Source organism: Sturnus vulgaris, chromosome 3 (assembly GCF_052056855.1).
Source record: "Sturnus vulgaris isolate bStuVul1 chromosome 3, bStuVul1.hap1, whole genome shotgun sequence".
NCBI classification, from domain to species: Eukaryota; Metazoa; Chordata; class Aves; order Passeriformes; family Sturnidae; genus Sturnus; species Sturnus vulgaris.
The window spans coordinates 113,407,415-113,424,082 of NC_142245.1; the positions used below are offsets into that span (position 1 = coordinate 113,407,415).

Sequence of the window (16,668 nt, forward strand, 5' to 3'; positions counted from 1 at the left end):
CTCAGGATTTCACCTTTGCACGACACTTTGTAGATGAAGTCTGAACCAGAGGTTGCTGCATTTTAAACAGTGGAAACCCCCAGGTATTCCTAGAGCAGGAATTCCTCAGCTCTGGAATCATCCACACGACTCCAGCTTTGCTTGAACAATAAAATAAATAGAAAAAAAAAAAAAAAAAAAAAAAAAAAGCTTCACGTGGTGGTTTCCAAGGTAAAAAAACTGCAGCTGGAGAGAAGAGAATATCAAATGAATGGAATTGAAGGCTTTAATCAGCTGGAGCATTGCTCACATCCCTGTGATCCTGCACAGCTCCATTGTTCTGAGGGGATCACAATGGGGTGTGCTAACGAGAAAATTAATCCTTGCTGCAAATTAGTGCTTAAGATCAGGGTGCTTACAAAACAGCAGCTGATTAAAATTAAAAGCAACTTTTCCATTAGCTTCATGTGCCTGGGCTTTCAGGAGTCTGGGAGGCAGGAGTGGGGAATAGAGAGCAAAGGTGGAGTGTGAAATTTGGGATTTGGTGAAGAGGGAAGGTGGAAAAAGAAAAGGAATAAAGGTGGGATTATGTTCAGGATTTCCCACTTTAAATTCTCCCCACCTTTGGTGATTATTAGGAAATAAATAAATGAGCTACTTAATACCTGACCTACCTCTGCTGGAAAAAATTCCTCTTATCCCAGGCTGGGAATAAATATAGCTATGCCTTCTGTTGATGCCATTTTAAACACACTCTGGTTCTTTCCTAATTCCAAAAAAAAAAAAGGTGGAAAAATAGACTAAGACACCAAAGGTGATAAAAATAGGGCTGGCAAAGGGCACACAGACCTTGCAGCTCTGGGGCAGGTCAGTGGAATTGTCCTCTGTGAGCACCAGAACAGGCAAGAAACCACTAAATCTGAAATCAGGTGTCCTCACAGCTGTAGTTGGATATTCTGTGGCAAATTAATTTCTAAATATTTTTAAAAATGGGGGTTTTATTTATATCAATGCCCTGATTTCCTGGTGGGAACAGCACACGAGTGGACATGGCTCCATTGATTTTACACCTTCTTCCCTCACACTGCAAACCCCAAATCAACTTCAGGATAATCCAATTCCTCCATTTCCCCTTTTTTCCATCTCCTAAGTCCCAACTGCTGCTCTTTTTCCATAGGGAAAATAGGAATGGAGTGCAAAGGAGGAACCATTATCTCCTTGGCCATATGGTGACTGCATCAGTTCCTTTTTAGAGCTTTTGACCTGCAGTTTAATCCCAAAAGAAAACTCAGATTCAGCCCTCAGCCACGTCTGAGCTCCTGTCCTTTAAAACCTCTTTGATCCCCACCATCATTTGTGGGGTGGTGCCATAAAAATTAGGATGAGGAAAAAAGAGTGGTGACAGTTTATTTAATTCATAAATCTTGGCAATCAGCCAATTAAACTGCTTGGCTTCATCGGTGATGACAAAAGCTGTGGTTGAATGGCCACAGGTTCCAACAGGCCCAAAAAAATCAAAATGTTTGCCCACAAAATCTGAATTAAAGCAGATAAACCTCAGTGCTCGCTGCTCCCACCCCTCAGCGAATCCTTCAAGGAGTATTAAATGGAAAAGGGACAGGAGATAATTCTTTGGAGCAATAATAACCCAAAGAGATGGCAAAACAAGGTCAGCTCCCTGGGGGGTGGGGGGGACAGGAATAATTTGACTTCTCCACCAGCTCAGGATTTATGGATTTATGGATTTATAGAACACAGGGGAGCTGTGAGAGCAGCACTGCAGCATCCTCAGGAAGATTTGGGAATTAAAAGTTTGACCAGCACCGCTAAAAGCAACCATTGCTGATGGGTATTGACCAAATCCATCCTGTCAGCAGGTCACAGAAAATGTCACAGCCGGCTGTGACAACACCACAGGCAAAGAGGAGAGACCCCTCCCCTCCCCACACACACACACACAGAGCCAGGAAATGAGAAATCCCTGCCCAGCTCCCAGCTCTGGACACCTCATCCCAAAAAATTCCCCAGGAGCTGCGAAATTCCTGCCCTGGACACCAGCACCTCATCAGGGACACTCACATGGTGGAGTCACCACTCCTTTATTGCTGCTTTTTGAACAGCACAGGTAACTTTTTTTTCTTTTTTTCTTTTTTTTTTGTAGCAGCAGAGGTGAAATAATTCTCATTTCAGTCTCTGTTGGATTGGTGTTTGTCCTCTGCTGAAAGCACCAAAATCCTCCGGGGATATTTGGGAATAAAATAATGTTCCAAAGGGTTTGGATGCAGCAGCCCTCCCTCCTCCAAATCCTCCTGGATTAAAGCACAAAAGTGAAGGAATTCTCTTTTCCAAGGAGCAGGAACTGAAGGATCCTGATGGGGAATATTTCATATTCGAGGATGAAAAAAAAGGGGAATTTAAACCTTCCCTGAAAAGGTGTGGATGAGAATTCCAAGAGAATTCGTGGCTTCCCCATCCCTGGAATTGTCCAAGGCCAGGCTGGAGCAATGTGGGATAGTGGGAGGTGTCCAGGTTGGAATTGGATGAATTTTAAAATCTCATTTATCCCAAACCATGCTGGCATTCCCTGATTTTGCTGATTCCCTGATTTTGCTGATTCCCTAACCCGATGATGTGATTTTTATATAATTATGAAGGAATCACATCAGCTTAAAGCCTCAAAAAGACAATTTAATTGGATTTTTCCAGCAACAAGAAATAAGTTTTTAAGCAATCAGCAGCATTGGAAGAGAAGTTCACAGAATTTACTGATGGCAAGACAACACCTACAATAATTCTCATTTTTGCTTCACCTCCACTCTTTGTTTGATTGCACCAAACCAGCTGAATTTTTCTTGGTGTTTTTTTGTGTTTTTTTTTAAATCAAGAACCGCTGTGAAAAAGAGATTCTGAAAACCAGAGATTTACAAGGCCTTCCCTCCAGTACACAAAATGAATCACCCTGATTCTGGGTTTTTTTATATTATTTTATGTTCACAGCAACCAGGGAAAAGGGGGCTTGGAGACCAAAGAAATATTCCCAGAAAATACCAAAATGCAACATTTAACAGCTTTCAACCAGTGCTGAGTGCTCAACAACAACTGAGTCATTAAATAATGTCCAAAAACCCAAATCATAATAATAATAAAAAAATAAAATTCATCTCTTCTCAAGTATATATTAAAATGCAATCTAAGATAACACAAAGAATGGGAATATATTTATGAAAAGCTGTGGATTTTCAGTTTTTCTTTTGCTTCTCAAAATCTTTCAAATGACAGAATTTCATCTCAATGAATCTTTGTTTTCCTCACAGCATTCACCTTTACTCAGAAATGACCCATAATCCATCCCCAGCCTGCAATTACCACCTTAAATCCTGATTTTTTTTTTTTTTTTTAATTTTTTTTTTTTAATTGGCAAAAAGGGAGCTTTAAACAAACCCTGTGCTAAGTCTTTGGTGTGAATTGCAGCATTTTGTACCAGGTAATTTCTGCTTTTAACTCCAATTTTTTGCACCACAAAAGGCAGAGAAGAAAAAAAAACTCAAGTTCTCCTCTCCTAAAAATCAGGATAATTGCACCAGGATTGTTGTGGTTCAGGTTGGAATTATTCCTCTTCTTCCAACAAATGGGATTTAAGGAAAAATTCTGTTTCTGATAATTCTCTGAAAGCAGGGGTTTTATTTAATGTGCAAAAAAAAAAAAAGAAAAGAAAAAAGAAAAAAGAAAAAAAAAAGCTGGAAAAAACCCGAGCAGAATGTTGGTCATTATGTGGGAAAAGTGGGATTTTATTATTATTTATTATTTATTCTTTATTCTTTATTATTTATTATTTATTATAAATGGTGTCCACACCTCGAGTGATGTGCCCTGAACAAGGATAGGAAAAAAAAAAAAAAAAAAAAAAAAAAGGAGAGGGGAAGGGAATTCAAATCAGGAATTCAAATCAGGAATTCAAATTAGGATTTCAAATTAGGAATTCAAATTAGGAATTCAAATTATTCCAGGAATGAAGCAGCACTTGGAGAAGGACATTGCAGGAAAATGTTGCAGTGATTCCATTTGGAGAGGAAAAGCCTGAGGGATAAAAATTGAAGTTTTTGGAACCAAAATCCAAAAGGAGATTGAAGGGAAAGCAGCAGGAAAAAAAATGGTTTCAAATAAGTGAGAGAATGAAAAAAAAAAAAGGAATAAAATGATGAAAATTCAGCACGGTTTGGGTTGGGAAAAGTTTTTAAATCCCATTTTTGACACCTCTCACTATCCCAGGGGGCTCCAATTTTCCTTGGAAAAAAGAAAATTCCAACTTCTCTGGGAATTCTGGGTCAGAGGCTCAGGATTTGCCAGAATGAATTCTATAACAAAATTCACTCTTTTTGCTGAATTTTGCAATAAAATTCACTCCTATTGCTGCAATTTACAATAAAATTCACTCCTTTTGCTAAAGCTTTATATTATTTACCAAGAGCAATGAAAATTCTTTTTTTTTTTTTTGTGCTGTCAGGAGGAGCATTCCAAGATGAAAACACTGAATTTATTCTTTCATTTCTCACAGATTTACCCACAAAGTTTCCCCAAATACTTTTAAAAAAAATAAATAAATACAAATAAACCAAAGTTGCACAAATCCTTCATGGAATTTTAAACGGGTTGAGAGGAAGAATTCGATTAATATTGTGAATTTGAATTTATTTTAGTTTTATCACAGAATACCAAGTGAGGAAACTCCTTGGGTAGGATGGAAAATAGACTGAAAAAAATCCATGGATAAATGAGACTTTAGGTAGAAAATAGATTGAAAAAAACCATGGATAAATCAGACTTTGGGTAGAAAATAGATTGAAAAAAACCATGGATAAATCAGACTTTAGGTAGAAAATAGACTGAAAAAAACCATGTATAAATCAGAGTTCAGGTATTTAAAATAACAAGCACAGCCACATTGATGTTAAATTAGGCATGGAATAAAATATGGAAATTTTAGGAAAAAAATAGGAAATATTTTGTCTATTTAGAATATCCTATTGGGATTATATTTGAATTATTCAATACCTTTATATATATATATATTTTTATTTTTTTTTGATTATCTTATCAATTATTGCTGAACTAAAAGCACACGTTAAATAGGTATATTTACCACCAAAAAAAAAATATAAATAAAATAAAATTTACCTCCATAGCCAGAGCTGCAGTTTGCTGGTCGTAGTGGTTGAGGAGGTTGGGCATGAAGGTGGTGTTGTAGGGCAGGTCCTGGCACATCCTCAGGATGATGGGCTCACAGGAAAAGAGGCTGTGACCTCTTGTGGGGACAAGCCAAAGTCCCCAAAAAATGTAAAAGGAATAAAACAGGAGGTCCCAAGGCATCCTTTCACCCCAGCACATGGTGGAGTTGCAATTTTGTAATTTTATTTTATTTGATTTTATTTTTTTTACCAAAAGATTTCCAGGTTTTGTTTGAGGTTCTTCCAAGCTGGAAGAGTTTTTGTGTTCAACATCGTCGGTTCAGTGCAGAAAAACGTGCAAGAAATCTTCTTTTTTTTGTTTTTTTTTCTTTCTTAAAATTTTTTTTTATCCTTTCTCAGTGGAATAAATTAAATATTGAATTTTCAACCACATTCCCACACCACAGACCCCATGGTGACAGGGCAGAGTTCCAGGGGGTTTCTTGCTTTTCTTCCTGGAAAACCTGGAGAACAAAACACATTGAAAAAAAACAAAAAAACAAAAAAAAAACCTGGTGAGCCAAAGAAAATATTCAAATATTTCACCTCTCAATTCCTAAACTGCTTCAAGTTCTCCTGTGCAAGGCTGCAAGTTTGAATCCTGATTTTTTTTTTTTTTTTGGGGAAATTTCTGGAGGAAATGAATGGAAGGTGGAGGAGTTGAATGGAAGGATTTGATGGGAAGAATCAAAATGGAAGAATTTGATGGAAAGTGGAAGATTGGCACCAAAATTGGCACCAAAATTGGCACCAAAATTGGCACCAAAATTGGCAGAATTGGATGGAAGAAAACACAGGGGTCACATTCATTCTGATCTTCATCTTTTTAACGTTTAATATTTCATATTCAGAATTTTCAAATCTTGATTGTTATTCTAATATTCTTGGAATTATTGGAATATTGAAGAGTCAGGATATTTTTAGCCACACTGAAACCAGGCTGTGACTCACTCACACAGATAGAAATCTCCTTCCCTGCATTGGGAACTGCTGAGGAATAATTAAAAATGATCATTCTAAATGATAATTCTAAAATAAAAACACAAAACCAGTCACCAGCATCACCAAGCCCACAAGTCCCAGCTCGTCACTGACTTGCCCAGGGAGGTTTGGTTACTTGGCCTCAAATGTGACTTTTTATTTTATTTTATTTTTTTTTATTATTTTATTTTTTTTTTTTGTTCTTCCCAAATCCTCCTCTCCATTCACAGAGCCCCAATAAGATTAAAAAAAAAAAAAAAAAGTCAATTTTTAATAACAGTTTTATATCACAACGGTAAAATTTGCAAAATCCAGTCTCTAACCAGCTGCTTTAAAGTGAATTCTTGTTAAAAAAAAAATACCAGAAATTTAGAAAAGCCCAAGTACTCCACTGATATTCCCAAAATCTGAATGGATTCCCAAACTTGAGAGAACAAAGTTTTTCCTGGGAAAATGTTTTTTCTTTCTGCCTATCCTGAGAGATAGGAAAAATTGAATTACCAGACATTGTTAGGCACATTTTTATTTACACAGGCCCATCTTATGGTTAAAAAAAAAAAAAAAAAAAAAAAAAAAAATTAAGGTTTGAAAGCTTTGGTGCAGTTTGTGGGTTGGACTGGATAATCTCAAGAGGTTCCTTCCAACCTAAACAATTCTGGGTTTTTCTGTGGGAGGGGAAAAGGGTTTGGCTGGAGATTTTTGGAGATAGGCTGGTTAAAAAAAAAAAAAAAAAAAAAGCAAAAAAAGGGAAAAAAAAAAAAAAAAAAAGAAAAAAAGCCAAGCTGCTAAAGATAACCACGTTAAATTCAGTTTATTGACAACTTTGCTTTCACAGGCTGCTTCTTCCCCTCACAGGGATTGGTGGGGAAGCTGTGGTTGAAATAAGGGAAAAAAATAAAATTAGGAGAAGTTCTAAAGCCAGGAAAAACAAAACATGAGCCAGGAAAAAAAAAAGAAAAAAAAAGGGGAAAACAGAACTTCCTACACACCTAAAGTGGTAGAAGCAACACAGCACATCCCTGTCAGTTACAAACCAAATAAAAAAATGGTAAAACCAATTCTTGATTAGTTTGGTGAAGTTCCTTGGTAGAAAAATTGGAGAAAAAATTCCAAAACCCAAACCAATCTGTGATCCCACGTTGGACAAGGTGTTTAATCCCCCCTTGGAATCCATTGCCTTGGCTTTAATATTTTAACAACAGCTCCTCAAAATCAGGGAAAAAAAAAAAAAAAGAAAAAAAAAAGAAAAAACAAAAGCTTTTTGAGTTTGTTGGCATCTCCAGAAGTCTGGAGTCACTTTTTTTTTTGTTGTTGTTTCTCCTGAACCAACTCCAAAGGATTTTATTCCCCAGTTTGAGTGAGGTCACCTTGCAGTGTGGATGAGTAAGGGACTTTTTTTTTTTTTTTTTTTTTTGCTCACTGTAATTATTGCAGTGATCTGTAAAAAAAAAACCTTCCCAAAAAAAGGTTCAGAAGCAACCTAAGATGAACTGTGCTCACACCAGTTAAAGTCTGCACCACAAAAAAAAAAAAAAAGGGTAAATCGAGGTCAGGATTGGGAATTTTTGGGAAAAAGTCTAAGAATGCTCCATGGAAATCACAAAACAGCAGGATCCAAACCTCTCCTCTGCCTTCCCCAAAACCTCGAGGTGAAGAAAACATGCAAAAACAAAGATTCGATGAGCCACCCAAAAAAAAAAAAAAAAAAAAAAAAAAAAAAAAAAAAAAGTTTTAACTAAGCAGGAAAACAAAATTTCATCGTGTCCCTTCAGGACTTTTCCATTTCACGTTCAAGTTAATAATTATGAGTATCGTAAGTAAAATTAAAAATGTATTTACAAGAGGTGGGAAAGCACACCCAAACAGACAACCTGGCCCTGGGAAAACTGAAAGAATTCCAAAATGAAACCAAAAAAAAAATAAAAAAAATAAATAAAGATTCCATTGCGAAAGGAGCCCCAAGTTTTGCAAGGCAGCCCATGGGTGATCCGTGAATTGGTGCAGACAGACGAGTGTTGTAATAAACAACCCCGAGTGTCAGGAGAGTTCCTCACCACAAATCCAGTTTGTGCACTCTTTGTTCAGCCTCTGCAGAGAGGAGATTTTGTGGTTATTTTTGTTATGTAGATGAAAACAAAACACTTTCGATGACACCGGGGATAAAAAAAAAAATTTAAAAAAAAAGGGGAGGTTTCCCCTCCCACCACAAGCACTGGAAATAAAACGCAGCAAAAGGAGCAGTTTGTTCGTGTGGTTGTGGAGTTTTATGTTATTTATCAGCAGGAGAATCCCATGCAATTCTTGCTGGGAAGGATTAATTAAGACATGCACGGACAATTATTACAAAAAGTGAAAAATCACGAGGAGAAAGGGTTGATTCCCACAAGGAATTGGTTTTGTTTTTGTTTTTTTTTTAAACTAAATTTCAAAGCCCCTAAGGGAGCAATAAGGAAGAAAAAAGAACTCACCAGACTTTAGAAAGAAAGGATGGGATTAATTCCCAGAGAAACGGGGAGATAAAACAACAAACCAGAGGAGAGGAAAATGTCCTCTCAGCCATTCCCCACCCAATTCTGACCCTGGAGAAAGGAGAGGAACTCATTCACTGCATTTCCCCCGCTCTTTCCTACCCATACAAAGGCACAAAAAAAAGGAGAATAAATTATTCTCCCAACTCCATTCTAATGAATTACTCAGAGGGAAAGAAACTCCCGCGCTGTTTTGAGGAGGAACCACACCATCATCCCCCACACATCCCCTATTTCAATCAGCACCAGAGAGGATGGAAAGGCAGAAACAACCCCGGCGAGATTTTCCATGCTCGCCACGGGATCATGGAATGGTTTGGGTCGGAGGGGACTTTGAAGCTCATTTAATTCCAAGCTCCGCACCACGGGCAGGGATGCCACTCGTCAGATCCGGAGGGCCAGGTCTGTCACCTCTGCCCGCCAGCAGGGACTGGATGGAACAGGAATTCCATGGGAAAGGCCTGGAGAGGGAAATCCTGGCACGGCAAGCAGGCCAGGCAGGCTGAGGGCTGAGCCGGCATCGCTTTCCTTGTGCAAAGCTACAAGGAACACAAATGCACAGGGGGGGACCGGCACCGCTGCAGCCCGGCCGAGGAGAGGAGAACAGAGGACCCAGCCCCGAACACCCGCAGCGCCTTCCCCGAGGGACCCGGACAGAGCCGGCACCACCGAACCCTCAGAGAGGGAAATGAGGATCCAACACCCCTGAACCCTCAGTGAGGGAAATGAGGATCCAACATCACTGAACCCTCAGTGAGGGAAGTGAGGATCCAACATCCCCGAGCCCTCAGTGAGGATCCAACATTCCCCGCGCCCTCACCGAGGATCCAACATTCCCCGAGCCCTCAGTGAGGATCCAACACCCTCAGAGCCCTCAGTGAGGATCCAACATCCCCCGAGCCCTCAGTGAGGATCCAACATCCCCGAGCCCTCAGAGAGGATCCAACATCCCCGAGCCCTCGGCGAGGATAGAACAGACCCGAGCCCTCAGAGAGGATCCAACATATCCCGAGCCCTCAGCGAGGATCCAACACCCTCCGAGCCCTCAGCGAGGATCCAACACCCCTGAACCCTCAGAGAGGATCCAAAATCCCCTGAACCCTCAGAGGGGATCCAACATCCCCCGAGCCCTCACCGAGGATCCAACATCCCCCGAGCCCTCAGAGAGGATCCATCATATCCCGAGCCCTCAGAGAGGATCCGGCATCCCCCGAGCCCTCAGAGAGGATCCAACAATCCCCGAGCCCTCAGGGAGGATCCATCATATCCCGAGCCCTCAGCGAGGATCCAACAGCCTCAGAGCCCTCAGCGAGGATCCAACACCCTCAGAGCCCTCAGTGAGGATCCAACATTCCCCGAGCCCTCACCGAGGCGCGGGTGAGTCTCCAGCATCCCCTCCCCGGTGCCGCCGTACCGCATTACGGCACCGGGGAGCCCTCGCCAGCATCCCCGGCCTCACAGGGAGCGGATCCGGCCCTTTCCCGGCGCTCAGGGCCGGCATCCCCCCGCCCTCCGCCCATCCGCCGAGCGCAGCAGCACCGGCATCCCCCGTCCCCAGGGTGCTGCGTGGCCGCCCCACGGTGGGCAGGACGAGCCCCTGAGGGCAGCGCAGTGTCCCCGCAGTGTCCCCGCCGTGCCCCCGCCATGTCTCCGTTACCTGCGCGCCTCCCGCCGCCCTCACGGTCCCGCGCGCGCCGCTCGGGTGGCGGCGGCGGCAGCAGCGGCGGCGGCAGCGCCCGGCCACGCCCCTCACCATGGCCACGCCCACCGCGCCATCGCGCTCCGCCCACTCCCTCCGCTCAGCCAATCAGAGTGCGCCGTACTGGTTGCTAGGTAGATCGGAATCCCCGGCCGCTCTAACCCCGCTGGGGGGCTCTGATTGGCTGGCGCCCCCCGGGGTTGCCATAGCGACGGGATGCGGATGGGCGGGAGGAGGAGGCGGGAGCTGATTGGCTGGCGCCGTCTCCCCCCCCAGAGGTTGCCATAGAGACGGGATGCGGATGGGGGGAGGAGGAAGAGGAGGAGGCAACGTCCGCAGGCGGGAGGAGGAAGGTGAGAGGACACGGGGGACACGGGGGCGCACGGGAGGGCGCGGGGAGCGGGTGTGGCTGCGGTGGAGCACGAGCGGACCCATCCCAGGGGACACTGGGGGTGGAGAGCGTCGTCACACGGGGACAACCGCAGTGTGGCACGGCGGGGAGGGGACACAAAACGCGCCGGGACACGGCGGGGAGGTGGCACAAACTGCGCCGGCAATGCCGAGGGGATAACGGGGAGGAAGGTGGGAAACGCCGGTGGAAAATGTCATCGGTGCTCCCGATGTTTACATCCCGGCAGTGCAGGATGGATCCCTATGGATGGGGGTGCCCAGGTGGGCAAAGAGGCCGGTGGCACCTGGGTTGTCCCAACTCTGGGGTGGCAGCAGGGCCAGGGCAGTGCCTGTCCCCTGTGCCGGCTCTGCTGGGACACCTCCAGTGCTGGGGACAGCTCTGGGACAAGGAGGACATGGAGCAGCTGGAGCATCCAGGGAGGGGAACAGAGCTGGGGAAGGGGCTGGAACACCAGGAGAGGCTGAGGGAGCTGGAAAGGGGCTCAGCCTGGAGAAAAGGAGGCTCAGGGGGGACCTTGTGGCTCTGCACAACTCCCTGACAGGAGGGGACAGCCGGGGGGGTCAGGATTTCTCCCAGGGAACAGGGACAGGAGGAGAGGGAACAGCCTCAAGCTGTGCCAGGGGAGGCTCAAGTTGGACATTTGGGTGGTCAAGCATTGGATCAGGCTGTGGTGGAATCTCCATCCCTGGGAGTGTCCAAAAACCACGAGGATGTGGCACTTGGGGACATGGATTTGTGTGCTGGGTTCGTGTTTGGATTTGCTGATCTCAGAGATCTTCCACCAAGCTGAACAAATTCTGTGACTCCATGAAGGGAGTCCCCAATGACGGGGGTTTGAAGGCATCAGGCAAACAAAATAAAATCAGGGAATGTCTGGAAAACACGCTTGGAAAAGTCCCGGCCTTGCTGGATTGTTGATTGTTGATTATTGATTATTGATTATTGATTTCAGCCCCAGCTCCTTCCTATTCCCCCTCTCCCCCTCTGTGCTTGGTGCTGCTGCTGGAAGCCTTCCTCCCATCGCTGCACTGTTTATCTTGATAAAACAATTTACAACCAAAACTACCCCTCCTGTTTTAACTCGAGGTTGATTCAGTTAAATCCTCAAATTTTAAACTTTATTCCCCAGCTGAATTTTTCTATTGCTCCGTTGGTGCCACGTGGATTGATGGGATTAAGGGGAATTCATCCTTAAACCTCAGCATGCAGCAGGCTCTGTGCACCACAAAAGTTTTATTTCTGCAGAGATGTGGCCAAAAATCATTCATAAAATGGTTCTGCTTCTGCAGGACTTGTTTTGGGTATGGTTAAGCAAAGATTAGCCCAGGTGAAGGAAATTCCTCGTGGCTAAAGGGATAAAATCATGATGGATTGTTTATTTTTTAAACCATTTTTTAAATTCCAACTTGTACTGGAATGAATGGAGGTATTCCCAGTGGTTTCCAAGTGACATTTTCCTGCTGATACAATTCACCATTCCTGTCTCCTGCCCTGTGAAAATTTGTGTCTCCTTCATATCCAAATTTCTTGGATCCTCCCATCCCACCTGTGAACAATTCCAAGGAACTCTGGCAATTTTGCTGTTTTAACCCTGCATAAACTCACAAAACTTGGGATTTTTTTTCCCTCATATCTCTTCTGCACTGATATTCACCACACCTGCCACCCGCTCCTACATTTATTTCCATTTTATTTTTTTTTTTAGAACGACAATAGATTTTTTTTTTTTTTTTTTGCTATCATGTGTCAACAGCTTCTCCTCTTTGAGCAATGAACCAACATTTTCCCGATGTCTATTTAAGGCCCGATCCTTGTCCACCTCCCCTCCTGTCTCTCGCTGCTGGAATGTTTTGGGATCACCTGAGCCTGACAGATTTCATCCCAGGATGTGGGAAGAAGGAGCTGGAGCAATTTCTGCAATGTTATTTTGGGCAGCCAGTCCAAAGATAACAAACCTTGCAGGAAGAAAAACCAGACCTTGGCTGGGCAACCTCTCAATCCCAGCCCTGCTCAGAATTCCAGCTGCTTTTTCATGGGGCTGGAGCCAGGCTGGGAGAGCTGGGAATGTTCCCCTGGAGAAGAGAAGGATCCAGGGAGAGCTCAGAGCCCCTTGCAGAGCCTAAAGGGGCTCCAGGAGAGCTGGAGAGGGACTGGGGACAAGGGATGGAGGGACAGGACACAGGGAATGGCTTCCACTGCCAGAGGGCAGGATTTTTTGGGAAAGAATCCTTCCCTGTGAGGGTGGGGAGACCCTGGAATAGAATTCCCAGAGATGCTGTGGCTGCTCCTGGATCCTTCTCTTCTCCAGGGGAACATTCCCAGCTCTCCCAGCCTGGCTCCAGCCCCATGGAAAAGCGGCTGGAAATGCTGAGCAGGGCTGGGATTGAGAGGCTGGGAGAGCTGGGAATGTTCCCCTGGAGCAGAGAAGGATCCAGGGAGAGCTCAGAGCCCCTTGCAGAGCCTAAAGGGGCTCCAGGAGAGCTGGAGAGGGACTGGGGACAAGGGATGGAGGGACAGGACACAGGGAATGGCTTCCCATTGCCAGAGGGCAGGATTTTGGGAAAGAATCCAACCCTGTGAGGGTGGTGAGACCCTGGAATAGAATTCCCAGAGATGCTGTGGCTGTCCCTGGATCCCTGGCAGTGTCCCAGGCCAGGCTGGATGGGGTTTGGAGCAGCCTGGGATGGTGGGAGGTGTCCCTGCCCACGGCTGGGGGTGGCACTGGATGATTTTTAAGGTCCCTTCCCAGCCAAAGAATTCCATGAATGAATTCCTAAATCGTGCAGCTCTGATGAACTGCAGGAAATTCTTGAATATCCGGCCCAGTCCAGGCAGTTCTGTGGCCTGTGCAGTTTTATGGAATTAGGGAATTAGGGAATTAGGGAGTTATGGAATTATGGAGTTATGGAATTATGGAAATATGGAATTATGGAAATATGGAATTATGGAATTATGGAGTTATGGAATTATGGAATTATGGAGTTATGGAATTATGGAATTATGGAGTTACAGAATTATGGAGTTAAGGAGTTATGGAATTATGGAATTATGGGGTTATGGAGTTATGGAATTATGGAAATATGGAATTATGGAGTTATGGAATTATGGAGTTATTGAGTTATGGATTTATGGAATTATGGAATTATGGAGTTATGGAATTATGGAGTTATGGAGTTGTGGAGTTGTGGAGTTATGGAATTATGGAGTTATGGAATTATGGAATTATGGAGTTATGGAATTATGGAATTATGGGGTTATGGGGTTATGGAATTATGGAATTATGGAGTTATGGAATTACAGAATTATGGAATTATGGAGTTATGGAGTTATGGAATTACGGAGTTACGGAGTTACGGAATTATGGAATTATGGAATTATGGAATTATGGAATTATGGAATTATGGAATTATGGAATTATGGAATTATGGAATTATGGAATTATGGAATTATGGAATGTGACTTCTCCAAGTGACCCACCCAGACCCATCACATCCAACCCCCCGGCCCTGCACAGACACCCTGGAATTTCAGACACACTTTCCCCACATCCTGAAATTTCCCACAGACTTTTCCACATCCTGAAGTTTCAGACTTTCCCTAAATCCTGAATTTTCAGAATTTTCCCAGATCCTGAAGTTTCAGATATTCCCCAGATCCTGAATTTTCACTTTCCCCAGATGCTGAATTTTCAGATTTTCCCCACATCCAGAAGTTTCAGATTTTTCCCAGATTTTGATGTTTCAGACAGAAATGTTCCTAAATCCTGAATTTTCAGTCTTTCCCCAGATCCCGAATTTTCAGACAGGTTTTCCCAAATTCTGATCCACATTTATGGCTGAGGCAGGGAATGATCCCAAATCCACCAAAAAATAAAAAAAATAAAATAAAAAAAAATTTGAGCAAGGAGGATAAAATTGGAGAGAGAATTTGGTATTTAAGGATCTTTGGCACAAAAAAAAAAGGAAAAAAAAGGAAAAAAAGAAAAAAAAGAGAAACTAGAAAAAGAAAGAAAAAGAAAAAAGAAAAAAGAAAAAAGAAAAGAGAAAATAAGAAAAAAGGAAAAATAAAAAAAGGAAAAATAAAAGAGAAAATAATAAAAAAGGAAAAAAAGAAATAAGAAAAAAGAAAAAATAAAAGAGAAAATAAGAAAAAAGAAAAAAGAAAACAAGTAAAAAGACAAAAGGAAAAAAGGAAAAAGAAAAAAGAAGAAAAAAGAAAAAAGGGGGAGAAAAAAAGGAAAAAGAGAAAAAAATAGAAAAAAAAAAAGAGAAATTTTGGTAAATGGGTAATTTTTGGTTTCAAACCATTGAATTTCGAATTATTTTCCCATTTTGTGCCATTGCTGTGCTATGAAATCATTGGATTCCTTCTTAAAAATATTATTTTTTTAAATGAAAAAAATGTGCTGTGAAATCATTGCACACGAAAGGCATTGAAATCATTGGATTCCCTCTTAAAATTTTAATTTTTTTTCCAAAAAAATAAAGGAATGGCACAGGGATTACACCCATTTTTATCCAATAAAATCATTAAATTACTTGCTAAAAATCACTTTTTTTATTCCATTAAAAAGAAGAAATGGCACAGGGATAACGCCCATCTTTGATCTATGGAATAATTGAATTCCTTGTTAAAAATCTTATTTTTTTTTCCATAAAAATGAAGGAATGTCCCACGGATAACGCCCATCTTTATGTAATAAAATCATTAAATTCCTTGTTAAAAATTTCTCTTTTTTCCTAAAATTAAGTATTAACGGCACAGGGATAACGTCCATCTTTATCCAATAAAATCATTAAATTCCTTGTTAAAAATCTCTTTTTTTTTTCCATTAAAACAAAGGAATGGCACAGGGATAACGCCCATCTTTGTCCTATTAAATAATTAAATTTCTTGTTAAAAATTTCTTTTTTTATTTTTTTCCATGCAGGAGATCCCGGCCCCCCCATGGCCTTTGCACCTCCCAAAAATCCGGGGGGCTCCAAACTCCAGCTCAGCACCTGGACTCCCCTCAGCCACCACATCATCAACGACCAGGTGAGTTCCTAAAAAAAAATAAAAAATTAAAATTAAAAATTAAAAATTAAAAATTAAAAATTAAAAAATAAAAAAATAAAAAAATTAAAAATTAAAAATTAAAAATTAAAATTAAAAGTTAAAAATTAAAAATTAAAAATTAAAAATTAAAATTAAAAATTAAAATTGAAATTAAAAGTTAAAAATTAAAAATTAAAAATTAAAAATTAAAAATTAAAAATTAAAAAATTAAAAATTAAAAATTAAAATTAAAAATTAAAAATTAAAAATTAAAAATTAGAAATTAGAAATTAAAAATTAGAAATTAAAAATTAAAATTAAAAGTTAAAAATTAAAAATTAAAAATTAAAAATTAAAATTAAAAATTAAAAATTAAAGATTAAAGATTAAAAATTAAAAATTAAAAATAATTAGAAATTAAAAATTAAAATTAAAAATTAAAAATTAAAAATTAAAATTTAAAATTAAAATTAAAAATTAAAATTTAAAAATTAAAAAATTAAACATTTAAATTAAAAATTTAAAAATTAAAAATTAAAAATTAAAAATTAAAAATTAAAAAATTAAAAATTAAAATTAAAATTAAAATTTAAAATTAAAAATTAAAATTAAAAATTAGAAATTAAAAATTAAAAAATGAAAAATGAAAAATGAAAAATTAAAAATTAAAAATTAAAATTAAAATTAAAAATTAAAAATTAAAAATAAAAATTAAAAATTAAAAATTAAAAATTAAAAAATTAGAAATTAAAAATTAAAAATTAAAAATGAAAATTAAAAATTAAAAAATTAAAATTAAAAATTAAA

General features: G+C 40.6%; 2 protein-coding genes across 10 annotated transcripts in view; one reads left to right on the forward strand and one right to left on the reverse strand.

The window, feature by feature from the left end:
- FZD3 (frizzled class receptor 3) overlaps positions 1 to 10,426 on the reverse strand; it is a 46,958-nt gene extending 36,532 nt beyond the window's left edge. The window contains exons 1-2 of the mRNA XM_088162587.1: positions 10,371 to 10,426; positions 5,155 to 5,668 (exon numbers count right to left, since the gene is read on the reverse strand). Coding sequence (XP_088018713.1) covers positions 5,155 to 5,364 — 210 coding nt within the window. The 5' untranslated portion in view covers positions 5,365 to 5,668; positions 10,371 to 10,426. The remainder of the gene's footprint in view (positions 1 to 5,154; positions 5,669 to 10,370) is intronic.
- Positions 10,427 to 10,640: 214 nt separating this feature from the next.
- Positions 10,641 to 16,668, forward strand: part of FBXO16 (F-box protein 16) — a 37,258-nt gene continuing 31,230 nt past the window's right edge. For 4 of the 9 annotated variants that reach the window (XM_088162589.1, XM_088162591.1, XM_088162596.1 and 1 more), the window contains exons 1-2: positions 10,641 to 10,765; positions 15,755 to 15,861. In XM_088162589.1, the coding sequence (XP_088018715.1) occupies positions 10,708 to 10,765; positions 15,755 to 15,861 (165 nt within the window). In that variant the 5' untranslated portion in view covers positions 10,641 to 10,707. Of the gene's footprint in view, positions 10,766 to 10,943; positions 11,085 to 15,754; positions 15,862 to 16,668 lie in introns of those variants that run through there. The other 5 variants (XM_088162595.1, XM_088162592.1, XM_088162588.1 and 2 more) reach the window with 5 other exon arrangements.